The 15,438-nt window shown below is 44.7% G+C and overlaps 1 protein-coding gene and 1 long non-coding RNA gene across 2 annotated transcripts; both read right to left on the minus strand.

Moving 5' to 3' along the window:
• Nucleotides 1–1,247: 1,247 nt before the first annotated feature.
• On the minus strand, nt 1,248–11,949 carry LOC8027321 (cadherin-like and PC-esterase domain-containing protein 1). The gene is made up of 11 exons (XM_029966061.3): nt 11,919–11,949; nt 11,739–11,807; nt 10,544–10,733; nt 9,826–10,009; nt 9,634–9,760; nt 8,815–8,951; nt 7,973–8,196; nt 6,864–6,965; nt 5,985–6,072; nt 4,315–4,461; nt 1,248–1,525 (listed from the first exon to the last, which is right to left on the minus strand). Exons 5-11 carry the CDS (start codon nt 9,683–9,685, stop codon nt 1,421–1,423), a joined length of 855 nt encoding a protein of 284 aa, XP_029821921.3. The 5' UTR covers nt 9,686–9,760; nt 9,826–10,009; nt 10,544–10,733; nt 11,739–11,807; nt 11,919–11,949; the 3' UTR covers nt 1,248–1,420.
• A 170-nt stretch (nt 11,950–12,119) lies between these two features.
• LOC121836356 lies at nt 12,120–12,838 on the minus strand. Its single transcript, XR_006077894.1, has 3 exons — nt 12,746–12,838; nt 12,529–12,635; nt 12,120–12,215 (listed from the first exon to the last, which is right to left on the minus strand). It is a non-coding gene; the product is annotated as an uncharacterized LOC121836356 (long non-coding RNA).
• Between the last annotated feature and the right edge of the window lie 2,600 nt (nt 12,839–15,438).

The raw sequence follows: 15,438 nt of genomic DNA on the forward strand, positions 1-15,438 counted from the left end.
AGCCTATAGGTGCAAGGTTCTTTGCTTTTAAAGCTTTGGTTTACTCGTAGTCGTGTGCTCTTACTTAGTCACAAGGGGAAACGCGCTCTGAGGAAGACGAAGTGTTCATGCAACATACCTTCGCAATCTTCACTGGTATACACGAGCTGAGCGTACTTTCGGTCTTACCTATTCGTTTCTCAGCCTCGTTGGATATTTCCGTACGGTTTTCTTAACGCAACATGGAGCGTTTTCTTTTGGGGGGGAAGGTGAGGGAAAACAAAGTGTGCCGGCATGCACAGGCGTCATCTCATCACCACCATTAGCACTTTAGAAAGGGGGATGTTGATAATGACATGTATTCCACGTCTCATACTCACTTTCCCAGAAGAACCGCGCCATATGTTAAATGGCGTATAAAGATACGTTCTCTCTGTCCCAACCACACAAAAGCTGTTTGGTTGGAACTTCGCACGATAGCGCCAAGATAATGTTTATGCTTCTTTGCATGGGGGTTTTAATTATAATGCAATTAAATGCAAAGGTGCAAGCGAGCTGGACAAGAATGACGAGAAGTGATTACTTTCGTCATGGGGGTTTTCGAGCTTACAAAATAACGACAATTGTTTTACAGTGTCCTTCCTCCGCTTACCGTTGTAGTTCAAAGTAAATAAACCCTCGCCAATGTAAATTGTTTGTGTTTGAGTGAATGCGAGCGTAAGCCATTTGGTGGTTATACGCACGGCAGAGGCCGTGCGTATAACCAATGCATGTGCAGGGATACGAACTATTATCGCCCATCCTAAGCGGTCTCGTGATACAACTTGTGCGCTGCAGCCTTCGATGGTTTGAATATTTGCTAGTTTATATAAATGTAATACTGCGATCCTGACGGTCAGAGCTCTCAACTATGCTTTGCAAGTATTTTTTTTTTCCTTATTTATTTTCAAATTTGTTTTATGTTACAGAATACCGTATAGCGCGCTAGATGTAATCCCTGCAACGTTTAAGGAGGTGTTGATAAAAGTACCAAAGCTGTAACAAAACAAAGCCCCATAAACAATAGTTTTTACAAATTGTTCATAGTGATTAAAAGGCAAACAAAATAGAAATGTGGCGACCAGAAACTTACGTCACAAAAGACCAACCTACTTTATCAAAAAATATACGGAAAGCTTTAAAAGCTAAACATTACTTCTGTTGTTGTTTTTTTTTTTTGTTTTTATACGATTTACCGTTTTTCACTTTTGGTGTTGTAAAGCAACGAGATTTCGAGTGAGCGGCAAATACAGTTTCACTGATCGTCACAAGTGACTGCAACTGCATGCGTTAAAAAGAAGGTTTTCTTGGACGGGTGACAAGACGCGTCACCCGTCACCTCTATGTACATGAAAGATCGTGGTGATGCTGTTGGGCGGATGTTGACTTCGCTGCGGACTCTTCAACGACGCAAATGCTTGTGACAAAGTCGACCGAGAAGAATATCGCTGTAGGCTTGGTTCACGGGACCCTCAATCCGGTACGTGGACAGAGAATCGCTCACCACCTGAGGATGGAAAAAAACAAAACAAATCTCGCAAATTTCTGGTATATATATACACTTAAGCTGCTTTTGCACTTTTTCCCTAGCATGCTCCACCATTATTAGCTTCCAAGTGAACTCTAGGGAATCTAATGCTTTAATGTCCATTTCCAGGCGTTCTCCCTAGTCAAGTTTACTCGATCGCAGAAGAAAACAAAAGTGATTTTTGAACGAAAACCCGGTGGTGTCTGTCAGTTTGTCAGCGCCTGGGAGAGAGGGAGAGGCTGACGCGCACTGGCGTCAGCGCTTCGGACCAATGGGAGTGTCGCACGCGACACTCTCTCCCCCCGCCCCCTCCCCCCCTCGTCTCTCTCCTTTCGCTGTTGACAAACAAAAGACACTGCCGGGTTTTTGTCAAAAGGAGCGTTCTAATGCTAACGCATCAAAAAATTCTCCGGTTCCTTGCCGAGTTCCGTAAATAAACTGCAGCGAAAGCCGAGACTCTGCACACTGCTGGGCACAGTTAGACTATGATGCCTAAAACGCTTCTTCAACTGGTTTGTTTACCGTTCCTAAAAAGTGGTCCTTAAATTTCCTCCTGATCACGTCATATGAGTGTTTTGGGAATGGTGATTGCTAATGACGGTAATTAGTTTCGTCTATCTTTTGTAAGTAGTAGTTTTTTTTTTTTGTTGCTTTTTGTGTCGGCGAGCCATATTTGCTTGCTGCAACGTTTTGCTTCGTGTGAACGTCTCGTTATTAATTTTACTGTGATTTGTAATTTGAACAATCTTTTTACACTGCCACAGATTGCATTTGGCCTCTCCTATCATAGTCCCACGAAAGTCCAAAAATATTTTGAAATAAAATAAAAAAAAAAAAATTGGCAGCAAACTTCACCTTCGAAGTTGTATAATACATGAAATGCGTTATAGGGGAATGGGAAGTTAATTGATGTGTCGCTTGACGTATATTTTCCAGCTAAATTTAGCGGAGAAACTCAATGGTTTTGTCGGTAATGTGACGTCAAGTCACATGGCGTCGATTTCTCATGATAAATTTAGCGGTGAAACTCGATTGCTGTTTAGGTCACAAGACTCGAATTTTCCCGCTAAATTTAGCGAATAACTGAATTGGTGCAGAGTTCGCGTGACGTGAATTTTTCGCTAAAATTTAGCGGGGAAGCTGAATTGACGTTTTGGCCACAAGACGTGAATTTTCCCGCTAAATGTAGCGGGGAAACTTAGTCTGCGTATAGGTCACGTGCCGTCCATTTCTCCAAGGTGTATAGGTCACGTGAGGTTAAGTAACGTCACGTGACGCAACTTTCCCCACTAAATTTTGCGGACAATGCACGGACGGACGAACGGACAAAATGTTGGGATTGGAAGTAGAGTTGAAAAAGCCTTTCGTAATTTAAAAAAAGTGAAAGCCGTTTACAACTCCCTTTAACACCGAATTAGAGCGCAGCTCTTGAGGAGGAGGAGGGAAAGGTACTGGGGGGGGGGGGGTGAAGTGACCTTGGGGGGTCACGTGACGATGCCGATGATGTCATCAGTGACGTCACTGATGACGTCATCAGTGACGATGACGATGCGGATTCCGATGACGTCATCAGCGATGATGACGATGCGGATGCCGGTGACGTCATTAGTGACGTCACTGATGACGTCATCCGTGATGATGACGATGACGATGCGGATGCCGGTGACGTCATCAGTGACGTCTCTGATGACGTCATCAGTGATGATGACGATGACGATGCGGATGCCGGTGAGGTCATCAGTGACGTCACTGATGACGTCATCAGTGATTATGACGATGACGGTGCGGATGCCGGTGACGTCATCAGTGACGATGACGTCATCGAGGAGGTCACGTGACCTCGGCGGGGGTCACGTGACCCTGGGGGTGGTCACGTGACCTCGAGGGGTGTCACGTGACTTCGGGGGGGGTCACCTGACCTCGGGGGTCACGTGACTTTGGGTGTCACGTGACCTCTGGGGGTCACGTGACCTTGGGTGACCTCGGTTATGCCGACGCCGACGCCGACGCCGCTCAAGCCGGGAACGGGCCCCTAAGAGCTGCGCTCTAAAAAAAATATGTTGTCGCCGGCCAGGAGTCTAGCGGTGTCGCGGTGGCGGTGGTCGATGTAGTAGACGTCTGTTCTGCGGCAAGTCGCTTTCCAGTTTGACAGTTCACGGGAGCTTCGGCAGCCAGAAGTTGAAACGCCTCGACGACAGCGACGCTCGCGTTCGCTGGTACCTATGCCGGGACTTTTAGAACAAACCGCCAGGATCGCGGCATCCGACTGCATGACGTCCGTGTCGTCATTTGTTGCCATATCGGAACCACTTCCGATGTACTGGTGGAACGGAACGCTAAACAAACCAGACTAACCCGCGTTCCGGGCACCCTGGTTACACGGTAGAGTTTTTATTTAGCGGACCTGTGCCCCGCAACATTAGTTGACGATGTGATGCCGTGACCTCATGTGACGCCATGACATGATGCTACACTGTGACGTCACGTGGCACCATGACGTTTTTGCGCTTGATTTAACGGTGGAATCTTCTCGCTAAATGCAATGGATAAACTTCTTCGCTTAAATGTAGCGGGACGTTATGCGATGTGACATGCGACAGTCTGACGTCACAATGCAAGAACACCGTGATTCTTCGCGAAATTTAGCGGAGAAAGTTTTCCACTAAATTTAGCGAGCCACTATGTGCTAAAAAACACACGCGGTATCCGCCGCGGAACTTCATCGATGTGGTCCAGTATCGTAAAAACAATGTTCTTCGGATGCTCACCCTGTGAAAATGGCAGGCGCAGTTGCCTTGCATGAAATCCTTGTATCTGGCCGAGGTCATATTGTACGTGTCCACGACGTCCATGTGTAACTGCTTTGCCCGCCGAATCAAGTCTCGGTTGGTATTACCCATTTTCTGTAAATCTTCCTGAAAAAAAGAAAAGTTTCGTCATTTTTACGTTTCCATACCATTGACCCTTCGTCAGAGAGCTTCATAGTGACGTTATGGAAATAACAGTTTCTCTTAAGCGCTATAAAGAAGAAGCCGATTTTTTTTTTCTTGTTTTACGGGGTGAGAATTTTATTTGCTAAAGGGGTATTCACACGAGGGAGAAATCCCGGATACTTCTCCACGGCACGCGCATTCCGCGATGCGACGAACACGTCAGGCTTTGGGATGTGTAAAGCCTCGCGTTTTCGTCTCGTGATGCGTGCGTGCCGGGTAGAGATCTCCGGGATTTCTCCCTCGTGTGAATACCCCTTTACAGGAAGACATCATAACACAACCCCAAGTCTGTAGGAAGTAAAAACGAAACAAACACACACACACACACACGCGCGCGCGCACACACACGCACACACACACACACACACATACACTGCACACGCCGAGTCTGCTCTGTTGATTGAAACTTCGTGTGTGGTGTGTGTGTCTATCTGTGTGTATGCCATGTTTGCCTTCTGCAGTCCCAGGGTTCTGTTATGTGTACCAATATTCGAATTTTCGAATAGCTGTTTGGAATAATACGCTATTTGGTATTTACTTTTGAGGGGAACAGCAATATTCGTACTTTTCGAGGTGTTGATCGCGGCGAGTCGGCCCCGTTCAGTGCGCTCATCCCCGAGTGTTGGTGCATTGCGGAAAGCAATACCCGCGGAGCTCGCGGACTCCGCGGGTGTTACGTCTCCGCAGTGCGAAAGTGCTTGGAGAGAAGCGCACTTAACGGGGCAAACCCGCCGGAATGTTTTGACAATTAAAACTTGTTGTTGGATTATTTGGTTCATGTCTACGCCCTTGTGATTGTCCCTTGTGTCGCACAAAAACTTCTAGAATGTTTTGACAGCCAACGTTCATAATTCATGCATGCTTTGTTTTTATTTTGTCTATCTGAAATAGAGGAAAGAATATCTGCATATAGCAAACTGATTTATAAGGCTCCTCGATCAGGACAACTGCCACAATGATGTCGCTAACACGCCACAGTTGGCATAGTAGTTATATTAAAATACCTGAGCTTAGAAGTGGACAAGTGGGAGGTTGGGAACAACATTCAAGAGTTAAGATGAATTTTCGTTCCAGCATGGTGCACGGTAGTGAATACTTCAGTAACTATTTGACTCGAAACTATTCGATCAAAACCACTATTCGCTTCGAATTCACTTCGAACTCATAATCTATTATTCGTAAGTAACTAGTTATGTGTAGTCTCCTCCAGCTCGTTTGCGCCCAAAATTTCTTTTCAGAACGTTTTGCATTTTCTTTTTTAAAAACTTCTATTGGTCCCAAAAAATTAGTTTGGACGTCTATTGGAAGTTGCCTTATCATTCCACCTTCCAATATTGAATCCGCAATCACGCATTCATGGCTAGCAAGCTTTAGCAAATATCTTTGAATGGCAGGCTTGTCGTTTTAGCTTGAGAAAATTGTACACTAGGAAAGCGGATGCTTACCATAGCCACCTGATGAACCCCGTCTGCTTTCTGATGAAAACCGGAGCCGAATGTTTTCACGATGACCTTGACGTTCCCCAAGTTGAGGCTATAAAAAACAAATATTTATACAACTAAATTTTCGGGGGTTTATGTGCCAAACCAACAAGGGGTATCTTAATCACCCGAGCGAGTTTGTTTTGCTTCACGAATATTTATATTAATATAAACAATTACTTGCTTCGTTAGAATTTTTAAATATTGTGCTCTGTATGAAATCTGCATAATGACGCATTATTTTCATGACAAATACTTTTTTATTGGTAATTTTTCCATTGGTTTAACGAAATATTATGCTCAAAAGCGACCCGCATATCACCCTTCAGTAAAGGCTCATGATGAGCCGATCACTCCGCTTAGAGGGATCTTGGTAATCGACAATACCCAGATGAATTTGAAACACGAAAGAATAAAACCCTTAGAGACGGGGACACACAGACAGGACAGTTCTTTCAATTAGCAACCGACGTTTATGATGCCTCCTCAATGGGTCAGCGCTTCTCTAACCGAACCCTCAAAAAACGAGGAAGAAAAACAAAAAAAGCAGAGATGATAACGCCGTTGGAAAAAGGGAAAAAAGAAAAATAAACCATATACTCAAATTAAGATTAAAATTAAGCGCTCTCCTATTGAGGAGTCATCATAAACGTCGGTTGCTAATTGAGAAAACTGTCCTGTCTGGGTGTGTCCGTCCCCATGTGTTTTATTCTTTCGTGTTTCAGGTCATCTGTGCCAGCCTGCTCTGTGTTCATGTTTCCAGATGAAATTCTGGCACGAAATAAGAGCTGGTACGTTGGGCATGGCATGCCCAACTTGCCAACTTAGCGTCACTAAAGCTACCTTTTTAACGTAGCCGCCAGTGAGGTGAGGTGTTTCACGCCTATCCAGTGCACTCCTCCCACGACGAGCACTGTCCTGGCGCTGTTCTCTACTGGAGTCATCCTGAAAAACAAACAAAACAACGCACCACCGTCAACATAAAAAAAAAAAAAGAAAAATTGCATATACTTTCTCCGTGCTATTTTTTCTTAATGCACATCTTGCATTCGCCCTCTCGTTAGTCAGCTAGATTTCCCGGTGTTTTGCAGTCTTTACTTTCTTTTCTTCATGCTGATCAAAAGCGATGAACTTTGCATATAAATAACAGCATTTTCAAAGAATGTGTGCTAACCACCTAATATATATTGGTCATCCGAACAAAGTAAGGCTACACACTAAAATACCCACATTAAAATGTAGAACTTTTTGGCGCATATAGTTATGTAGGCATGCCTGCCAGCCTACTCAAACATTAGTGCTCTGAGTACTTTGTGTCAAAAAGAACACAATTCACTAAACACCAATCATTTTTTTTTATTGGGGTTACGTTTATGCATCAAAAAGAGCGAGTGGCACGGCAGAAAGGCGTTCACATTTTTTTCTACTGAAGCCATATATATATACATGACCATTAGAGCGTGAGGTGACTCGGCGTGCTCACTGAGTAAATTGATTTAATGCAGATCAACGATTGGGGCTTGGAGTGCATTACGGAGAAAAATGCATGCAGGAAGAATGTATGAAGGCGCTTTAACTAAGAAAGTAACAAGCCTCAGAATAACTGCATATGTCTGGCATTCAATCCACAAGAACAAAAAAGCCTTTTTAGCAGTTTAGTATACGTACAGAAGTCCTGTGGAGAAAAGGTCTTCGTTTTCGGTTTTTTATCTAATTTTATATCCAAGAGAATGAAACAACAAATGCATATTGTTTCTTGTTTCTAATGAAAACTTCTTTCTTATTTTGAAATTCGGTCAACAAAAAAAACACTGCAATAACAAAAAGGCACAAGCGCTTGGAAACACTGATGTTCAGCGTGTAGGGGTCATTTATTGCCTGAAACCGCAGCTGTCAACACCTCGAGCGTTTTTCTTCCTCAAAATTGCTCGACATTTTCTAGGTGCACTCACCCGTTGACAAGCTGTCTGAGCGTGGCACCTAGGGGAGGTCTTCGGTTCGTAGGCAACCAAAATTGCGGGTAATAGGCAAAACCCGCGTCTGTCCTTCCGCCGTTGAGGTTCCGCCGGTGCAGCAGGATGCCGTGGCTCTTGTGCCACTCACCCAGCGTGCCGTTCAATCGCATCAGCACGTAGTACATCATGCCGCGGTTCGTCGAGTCTCCAACAAATAGCAACTGTTCAAGAAGAAACCGGTATCAGCAACCATTGTTTCCCGTATAGCCTGGAATAGCCTGTACCTTTCCTATAAAATCCACCAGCTGCCTGCCGTTATGGTAGGGCAGTTCGTCTGTCCGGCGATCTACATGGGCCGTTGTTAAAAGTTGTTGCTCCAGCTCTTTGGGTTTTAAACCTCAGCTCTCCATGATCCTTGATGCCGATATACATTACTGGATGTTTCTAAACTGTTGCTGACACGTAGTCACATATATATGAACCGCACGCATATTTGACAGTTGATAACTATGCCCCATACGTCTGCATACCACGATCAATTATTCAAATAAACAAGTTTTTTTTTAAATATATTATTGACATTTACAGTGAATGGAACCACCATTGCAGAATCGGTGCCGCCGAACAACATTCTGAACATTTGAATGGACAGAACCTCAAGGATAACGGTCGTTCCACAAGCAACAAAAAGTTAGGCAATATTGTGTCTTATACTACTCAGAAGGAAGAAAAAGAGCTGCTGATGTCCATCTTTCACGTTCCACCAAACAAACCACTGTGTCTAAGGCACGTAGCACAAATACCGTAAAAAAATCACACGAGTGTCGTACGTCTCTTGCCTTTTTTCCGGCAAGGCAGTCCTGCAGTGGGAGGTTGGCAATGTCGGCATAGCGGCAGTTGACGGGCATCCAGCGAGCTTCATTCCAAAAGCATGTTTCGGCGATATTACAATTTTCGCAGGGAAGCACCCAGCGACCTGCAAATGTGGTTACGCTGCCTTACAACAGAATGATCATAGACGTGCTTAGTCAAACGCACAACAGTGGTCTTCGGGTCCTTTGTGATCAGCTTGGTCAACACCGGTGTTGATCGCAGCGGAGAATGTAACTAGGTACTGACCCGTTGGTTCTTTGATTCCATGCCGTGGACACTGAGGACAGAAGTGCGTTTAACCGCCCCAAAAAATGCTCAAATGACAAACGACCAACTGCGTTACTTGACACACTGACCTCAGAGACCGCAGCAGTTAGTACCCCTAATACGCGGTGTTTGTGGCAGAAGGCGTATCTTCAGAACCAGAAATCTAGCTTATAGAGATGTGCTCCAGGTGATATATGTAATGAGAAACAATGAAATCATCCCGATGTGTATCTAAGACGAAAGAGAGGTCAGAAGGGACGGCCTACAAGATAAGGTGCTCAAGTACGATAAGGTGCTTAAGTACGTCGAACTGAAATTTGCCAAGGTAAAACATACAACAAAAAACTAGTAATGGAATGCAATGGTCTTGGAAGTGCGAACAATCTTAAATGTACCTTAAATAAAAACCGATGTTCGGTCAACTTCAATTACAAAAAAAAAAAAAAATGCGCTTAAAGAATTTAGAGTTAAATGGTAGATCATAACCTCTTGCAAAAAAAAGAAAACATAAAACCTACCACTTTCGTGACCAGAGTGGCAGACTCTGAGTTCTTCAGCCTGTCGTAGCATGGACGCCCACGTTCTCGCCTCAGGTTCTCGCTGAAGACCACAAGGTTCCCTAGGGTATATCCTCAGCTCGCAGCTCTAAAGAAAAATACTAGTTTGGTTCGTGGTCATGATAGATCAATCAGCGAGTTTTCCTACCTCACCTGCTTGAGGTTGCACGCGGCGTAACTCCGGTCGGCGTCGAAACGTCTGATTCCATCGGAGATCTCAGGACGCCTGAAGACGGTGAGTACGTACGCATTGGCCACCCGGGCCTCCGGGTGTCGAATGTCCACAACGACCACGGACACCCGATTGTAGCCCAGACCAAGAGTATAGTTGATCGGCCTGCGCGTGGACAGACGCCGTTGTTTTAATTATTGTTCCGCACAGACCTCTGGCACCAGCCTCTTCATCCGATTTCACAGCGATTAATTAAGCTGCATCTAAACTTGGAGTCCTGAAAGCTGGTTTTCTTTATTGAGAGGCGGAAAAATAGTTTACAGTATTGTTTGCCAAGAGAGTAGTCATATTCAATGACCAATTAAAACGATTTGCTTCGCTTTTATCTCATAAGGAATTGATCGACAGATGTCTAGCTATTTTACTCTTCGCCAAAACAATACATAGGTTAATTAAGGTGTTGGCCAAAGCATCTGCTCAGTTTTCACGGTGCCCAAAACAAAATTTAGTGCCTTTAAATAGCATGTATACAGGTCGTTTTTATTCAATAACTGAATTTAGTTCTGGCAGCGTGTAAATCGATAATAGTATTGGCCCTATTGGCGTATTATATAGTCTCCGAGTTGGTTACTGCATGCTGCCGCCCACGCCCGGAGTGTTCTGTCGCCGGCTTTAGGAAGACAAAACCCAAAGAACTACCTGGCGGGTCCCAGCCGGTCGTCGAGCCGGGCCTCCGCGTGGCAGTACAAGGCCCGCGCCCGAACTCGCAGCACTAGCTGGTCGTAAGGAACGTCCAGCCGATACTCCGTTACGTTGGGATGGAAGGCGGGCGTCAGCTCCTTTGACGGAGACACGCGCAACCAGCGTAGGTATGGTAAGGACGCCTGATCTGGAAGGACAGAAGTTCACTTAGGGCATCACAGATATAAAGGTAACGCACGACCCAAAGGTAGGCAAGTTGAACGGCCCCCTCAGTAATCAGTGGCGGTTTATCTGACAATGTGAGCTGACACTGACACGTGTTTATAGTCTCTCACACTGACGCGTGGTCAGAACTAAATTTATGTGATTAAAACGTGCAGAGCTCGATTCATCTCAACATTGTACAGCCTGTCCATGGGATAGCAGCATTACTCGATAAAAGCGATCAGGAACAAATCGCGAAGCAATGTGCTGAACGGAATTATTATTTTTCGGAACCTTTAGTTCATAAACTGCCGCAAAGATGCATGCATCCATGCCGCCCCACGTTCAACTTCGAGTGCCAATCCTCGAGCTTTCTTTGGCCTAGTTTAGTCTGTTAAAAAGACAAGCCATATCGCATTTCGATGACTAATTAAAAGGGTATATCAGGAATGGGCGCTCGAAATGCAGCGCGCGGCAGTACGCACACAGGCAGTTGTAAGGCGTATTTAGAGTATAATTTTTTTTTAAATAATCAGAACTCTAAGCTTAGTAAAGAAAGTCGCTAATGATGTAAATCTCCCTCGTTCAAATCAGCCGGTTATGAATAACTTTCATGTATGCTCTGTGATACCATTAGATGTATAAGCAAAGCGAACTTGGTATTGATAACTGGAATGAAAAGTTTGCTAATTGTCATTAACAGACAACATCGAGAAGTGCTCAATCGCAGAAGTGCTTTAAACAGAGTTTTTACAGACTCAAGAGTTCGCTCCCAAATAACCCGCACGAAATATTTATTAATCACCGGAACTCCGAGGCATAAAATTATAAATTCATAAACAAAAAGCTAAATCAATATTATTTCATAGAACGCCATATATTACCTTAACATTATCCTGAACCTTAAGGCAGTAATATAATCTCGTTGAAACTGCACAAGCTAACAGTTGTCCGTAAAAAAAAAAAAATAAAAGACATGCGAACTTACCTTGAACGCAGTCTATCTGTTCCTCTTCTGAGATCAAATCTTGTGTTACTGTTGTTCGCCGCTGCCGATCTAGAAAGTACAATAGCTTTCATTTATACCATTACAGCCTTTTTTTATATATACGCGATATTCATCCGATCGAAGTTTTAACCATTTAAGTTGTAATTAAATATTTCCTACCGCAGTGGGTGCCTCCTTGTGTAGATCTCTCGTTTCTAAAAAGAAATAGAAAACAGCTATAGTAAGAGAGGTTAGTTATTGCACCCAAAACCTCTATATCTGAAAATAAGCAAAATGTTTAAGGCGTCAAAACTGATTTCTCGTATCCGATTCACAGACAAATGGAGTGCTTCAGTGGTTCAGAAAAACACTTACCTTTCAGTAAGAGGTTGGTCCTGCGCAGAGCCGTATATAGTCTCCAAACTCAATGCAAGCTCATGAAGTTGTGCCGTTTGGTGCTGCTGACTTACATCCTGCCTAAAAATAAATAACAGCAGCGACATCAAAGAGCGATCCCATCTACCGAGAAACTTACAAACTTACATTATTTTATTGCATATTCCCTGGCGGCTCGTAGAATGCTTAAGATTTAAGGCGTACCGATTTTGTATAAAGACCCTTGGTTTGAATCATATGTTTTCAATCCAATTTACTGGTGCCTCCCCTTCTGAGATTGTGCGTACACTAAAAAATTCGTTTGTTTTCACGCCTGACTGTCGCAATCCTGAGCATACGAACACAATGCAGGTCAACCTATCTGGTTGCAGATCAATGAAAGCGCTTTACTCACACACTTCCTCGTCGTGTTCGCGAGGTCGAGAACACGAGCCGTTGTATATTTTGATCCAATGAAGACAGGAAATTTGTGAGCTGTCTTGCCTCTGAAGATGGATACAGCTGTTGTGGAAAATATCCAGGATTATGCGTTTAATTCTGAGTAAAAGTTTAGGAGCACATAGAAAGGGAGGAAAGCTAGAAGTTAGAAAACAAAAGCAAGAAGATCTAACCTGCTCAAACCCTCCTCTTGCCAAAGTCATTCTCCTGCTAACCAAGAGATGCCCGATGTCTTTTTCTGTGAGGCAAATGTCATGGGATAGCCTACAATACAAGCCCTATTCGGAAGAATAGGGAAGTCGTAATTAATTGAATGGCTTCGTAAGTCTTCTATACAGTCATAGAAGATACATAAAAGGCACCACTGATCTCCACTAGGGGGCTGGATGGCGCACTGAGAAAACAGGTACGATATCAGCGGAAGTAAGCGGCTTGTTTCGTAAGTAAGCGCTTGACTGGCTTTTCAGCTGTTCCGAGTGCGGGTTCGAACAGCGTCCAGGGTACTTGATTTTTTCTTGTCATCTAAAGAGAGCCTACTTGTAGCGTAGCAACAGCGCATGCAGCCCCGAGAAGTCTCCTGGGAAGCCATTTGATGTAAAAATATTTAGATTCTAGTTGATCAAGTGTGCATATATCCCACGTTCCAATGCCTTATTCTCGGGATTGAATTAAAAACGAAATTATTAAAACTTATTTAAAGACACAAGAAACCATGGACCAAAGCATCGACTGAATGTCCCGAAAGTCAGGACTGGAAGCCCAGCAAACGCCTGACTTCCGGGACAAGCATTGAACTTCTTGTGGCTTCACTTGCACCAGGCTCGGAGAGAAGCAATGCGCCAGCCAGCTCTTTATAATAAGTATCGGTGGTAGGCACAGGGTAATGAAACGAGAGAAAGTAGTTTCATAGTTCCGTTATGATCAAGCTAAAAACCGCAGTAGACACTCAGGAAACAACGTCCTTTGGTGGTACTTTCCTAATTCTACCAAACTCCCACTTTCGTCAGCGGTGAAGTTGTGCAAGAGTGCAGCTAGCCTGACAAAGGGCTGATAAAATAATTTCATTGTTATAATCATACACATTAAGTTTGAAAGGTCGCAGAAGGCACACGCAATTGTCCAACTTTCGCACCTTAATGAACAGCAGGATAAGTACCATGAGGCCGATGCTAACATCGGTGCCACGAAGTGCAAGGGCGACTTGGGGCGCCACCTTGCGTCGCGCGGTCAACATTCGTATGGCATCGGGGATTATCTTGGCGGCCAGGAATTCGGCGAAGCCTCGGTTACGATGTCGCTCGAGGCTTGGCCTGACGTTCACGTGTGTTAGGAATGGCTGAAGGCGGGTACTCAGCATGTAGTCAAAGCTGAGCAGCTGGAACCAAGAGGAACCGCTGCAACAACAATAAAAAAAATTCTCCTTTTTATATTTCGTTTTACTTTAAACCCAGACGCAGCCGACGCTCCTAACTACGCGAACTGGGAAAAGTTGCATTTCTGTCACAGTCAATGACAACTTGCAAAACGCGGGACGTGTATTATGTTAACGCTTTTGTCCTGGCGATTCGCTCTTGAGCACTCTTATCGGCTAATGGCACAACGCCATTGACTAGCGTTAAAAGGATACTGAACCCAAATTTAGATTCCGCAAAAAAAAGCCACAGAAGCGTTGAACGGGACGCTACGAACTCCAAAACAACAAGGTGCTCATGCATCGCTATCTCAAACGGATGGCCGTACTTTTGGAAAAGAAGGGCACGATCAAGCGAGTTCTTTCACGTCATTGTCCACCTTGAAAATTTTAGAATGAGGCGAAGCGGCCTCGCTTCTCTCCTTCTCGCTTCGGTTCACCAGCTCGGCGGGAGGTAGCGAGGAGGAGAGGGAATGTGAAGCGTGACGTGACTTCTCTCGTCGGGCTCGTGGGCCGCGTGTTCAATCGCGCACTTCTTTTCCAAAAATACGGCGATCCGTAAGAGATATCGCTGCATGAGTGATGTTTTTGGGTTTTGCAGCGTCCCGCTTATCCATCCAGCCTTGTTTTGTGACCTCGAAATTTGGGTTCACTATCCCTTTAAGAACATGCTCGAGACGCCATATTCGGGACTCGCAGTGCCCTAATGTTCTTAAAGGGTAACTGCATAGAAAAAAATTGTGTATTTTTAAATAGCCTAACTGGGACAAGCATGTCACAAAACAAATCTTCTCACAAAAACGAACTTTTTTACAGCAATATTTATTGCGCGAGATTCATTTTCGTTTACGGCTATTTCGTCCGTTTTGAATCGCGCGCCAGAAAGTTGGTAGTAAACGTCACGGAGTGGCTGCTATACGTCACGGATTGACGTACAGCAGCCATTCCGCGCGCGTGGAAAGAGCGGGAGTTTTAAATGTGGAGAAGTTGTGACTCCGACTCAGAGACGTATATGGGGAGAGTTTGGTCAGTGTATGATCTCGCCGCCGTAACGCTCTCCTCCCGAGTGAGCCAATCAGCACGCGGCGTAGAGCGAGAGGCATGAGCGCATGCGCGTGAACTCCCGGCTGCTCCCACCTGAGTAAGAGGGCCGCCGTCTTCGATCATTCTCCCGTCGGAATGCGTGGGATCGGCATCTAAATCTCGATTATTGCCTTTTATATCGCTGGCTCTGGCAAGAAAATGACATTCTGTTATTCCTCGGTGGGTTAAAAAGCTAATAAATTAAGATTTTTCAGCGTATGGCCACAAACTTTTATTCAGGCGAAAAAGAAGTCGGCCTGTAGCAGACGACGCGTAGCCTCAGCAGTGCTCTTCTCCGACCAGTCTCCGACAGCGTTGCTAAAAAATGGCGGTCGTCTCCTCTCTGCTCCCTTCTTTCTCTCTCGCTCCTTC

The sequence above is a fragment of the Ixodes scapularis genome, unplaced genomic scaffold, assembly GCF_016920785.2.
Source record: "Ixodes scapularis isolate PalLabHiFi unplaced genomic scaffold, ASM1692078v2 PGA_scaffold2__306_contigs__length_199485367, whole genome shotgun sequence".
Classification (NCBI taxonomy): domain Eukaryota; kingdom Metazoa; phylum Arthropoda; class Arachnida; order Ixodida; family Ixodidae; genus Ixodes; species Ixodes scapularis.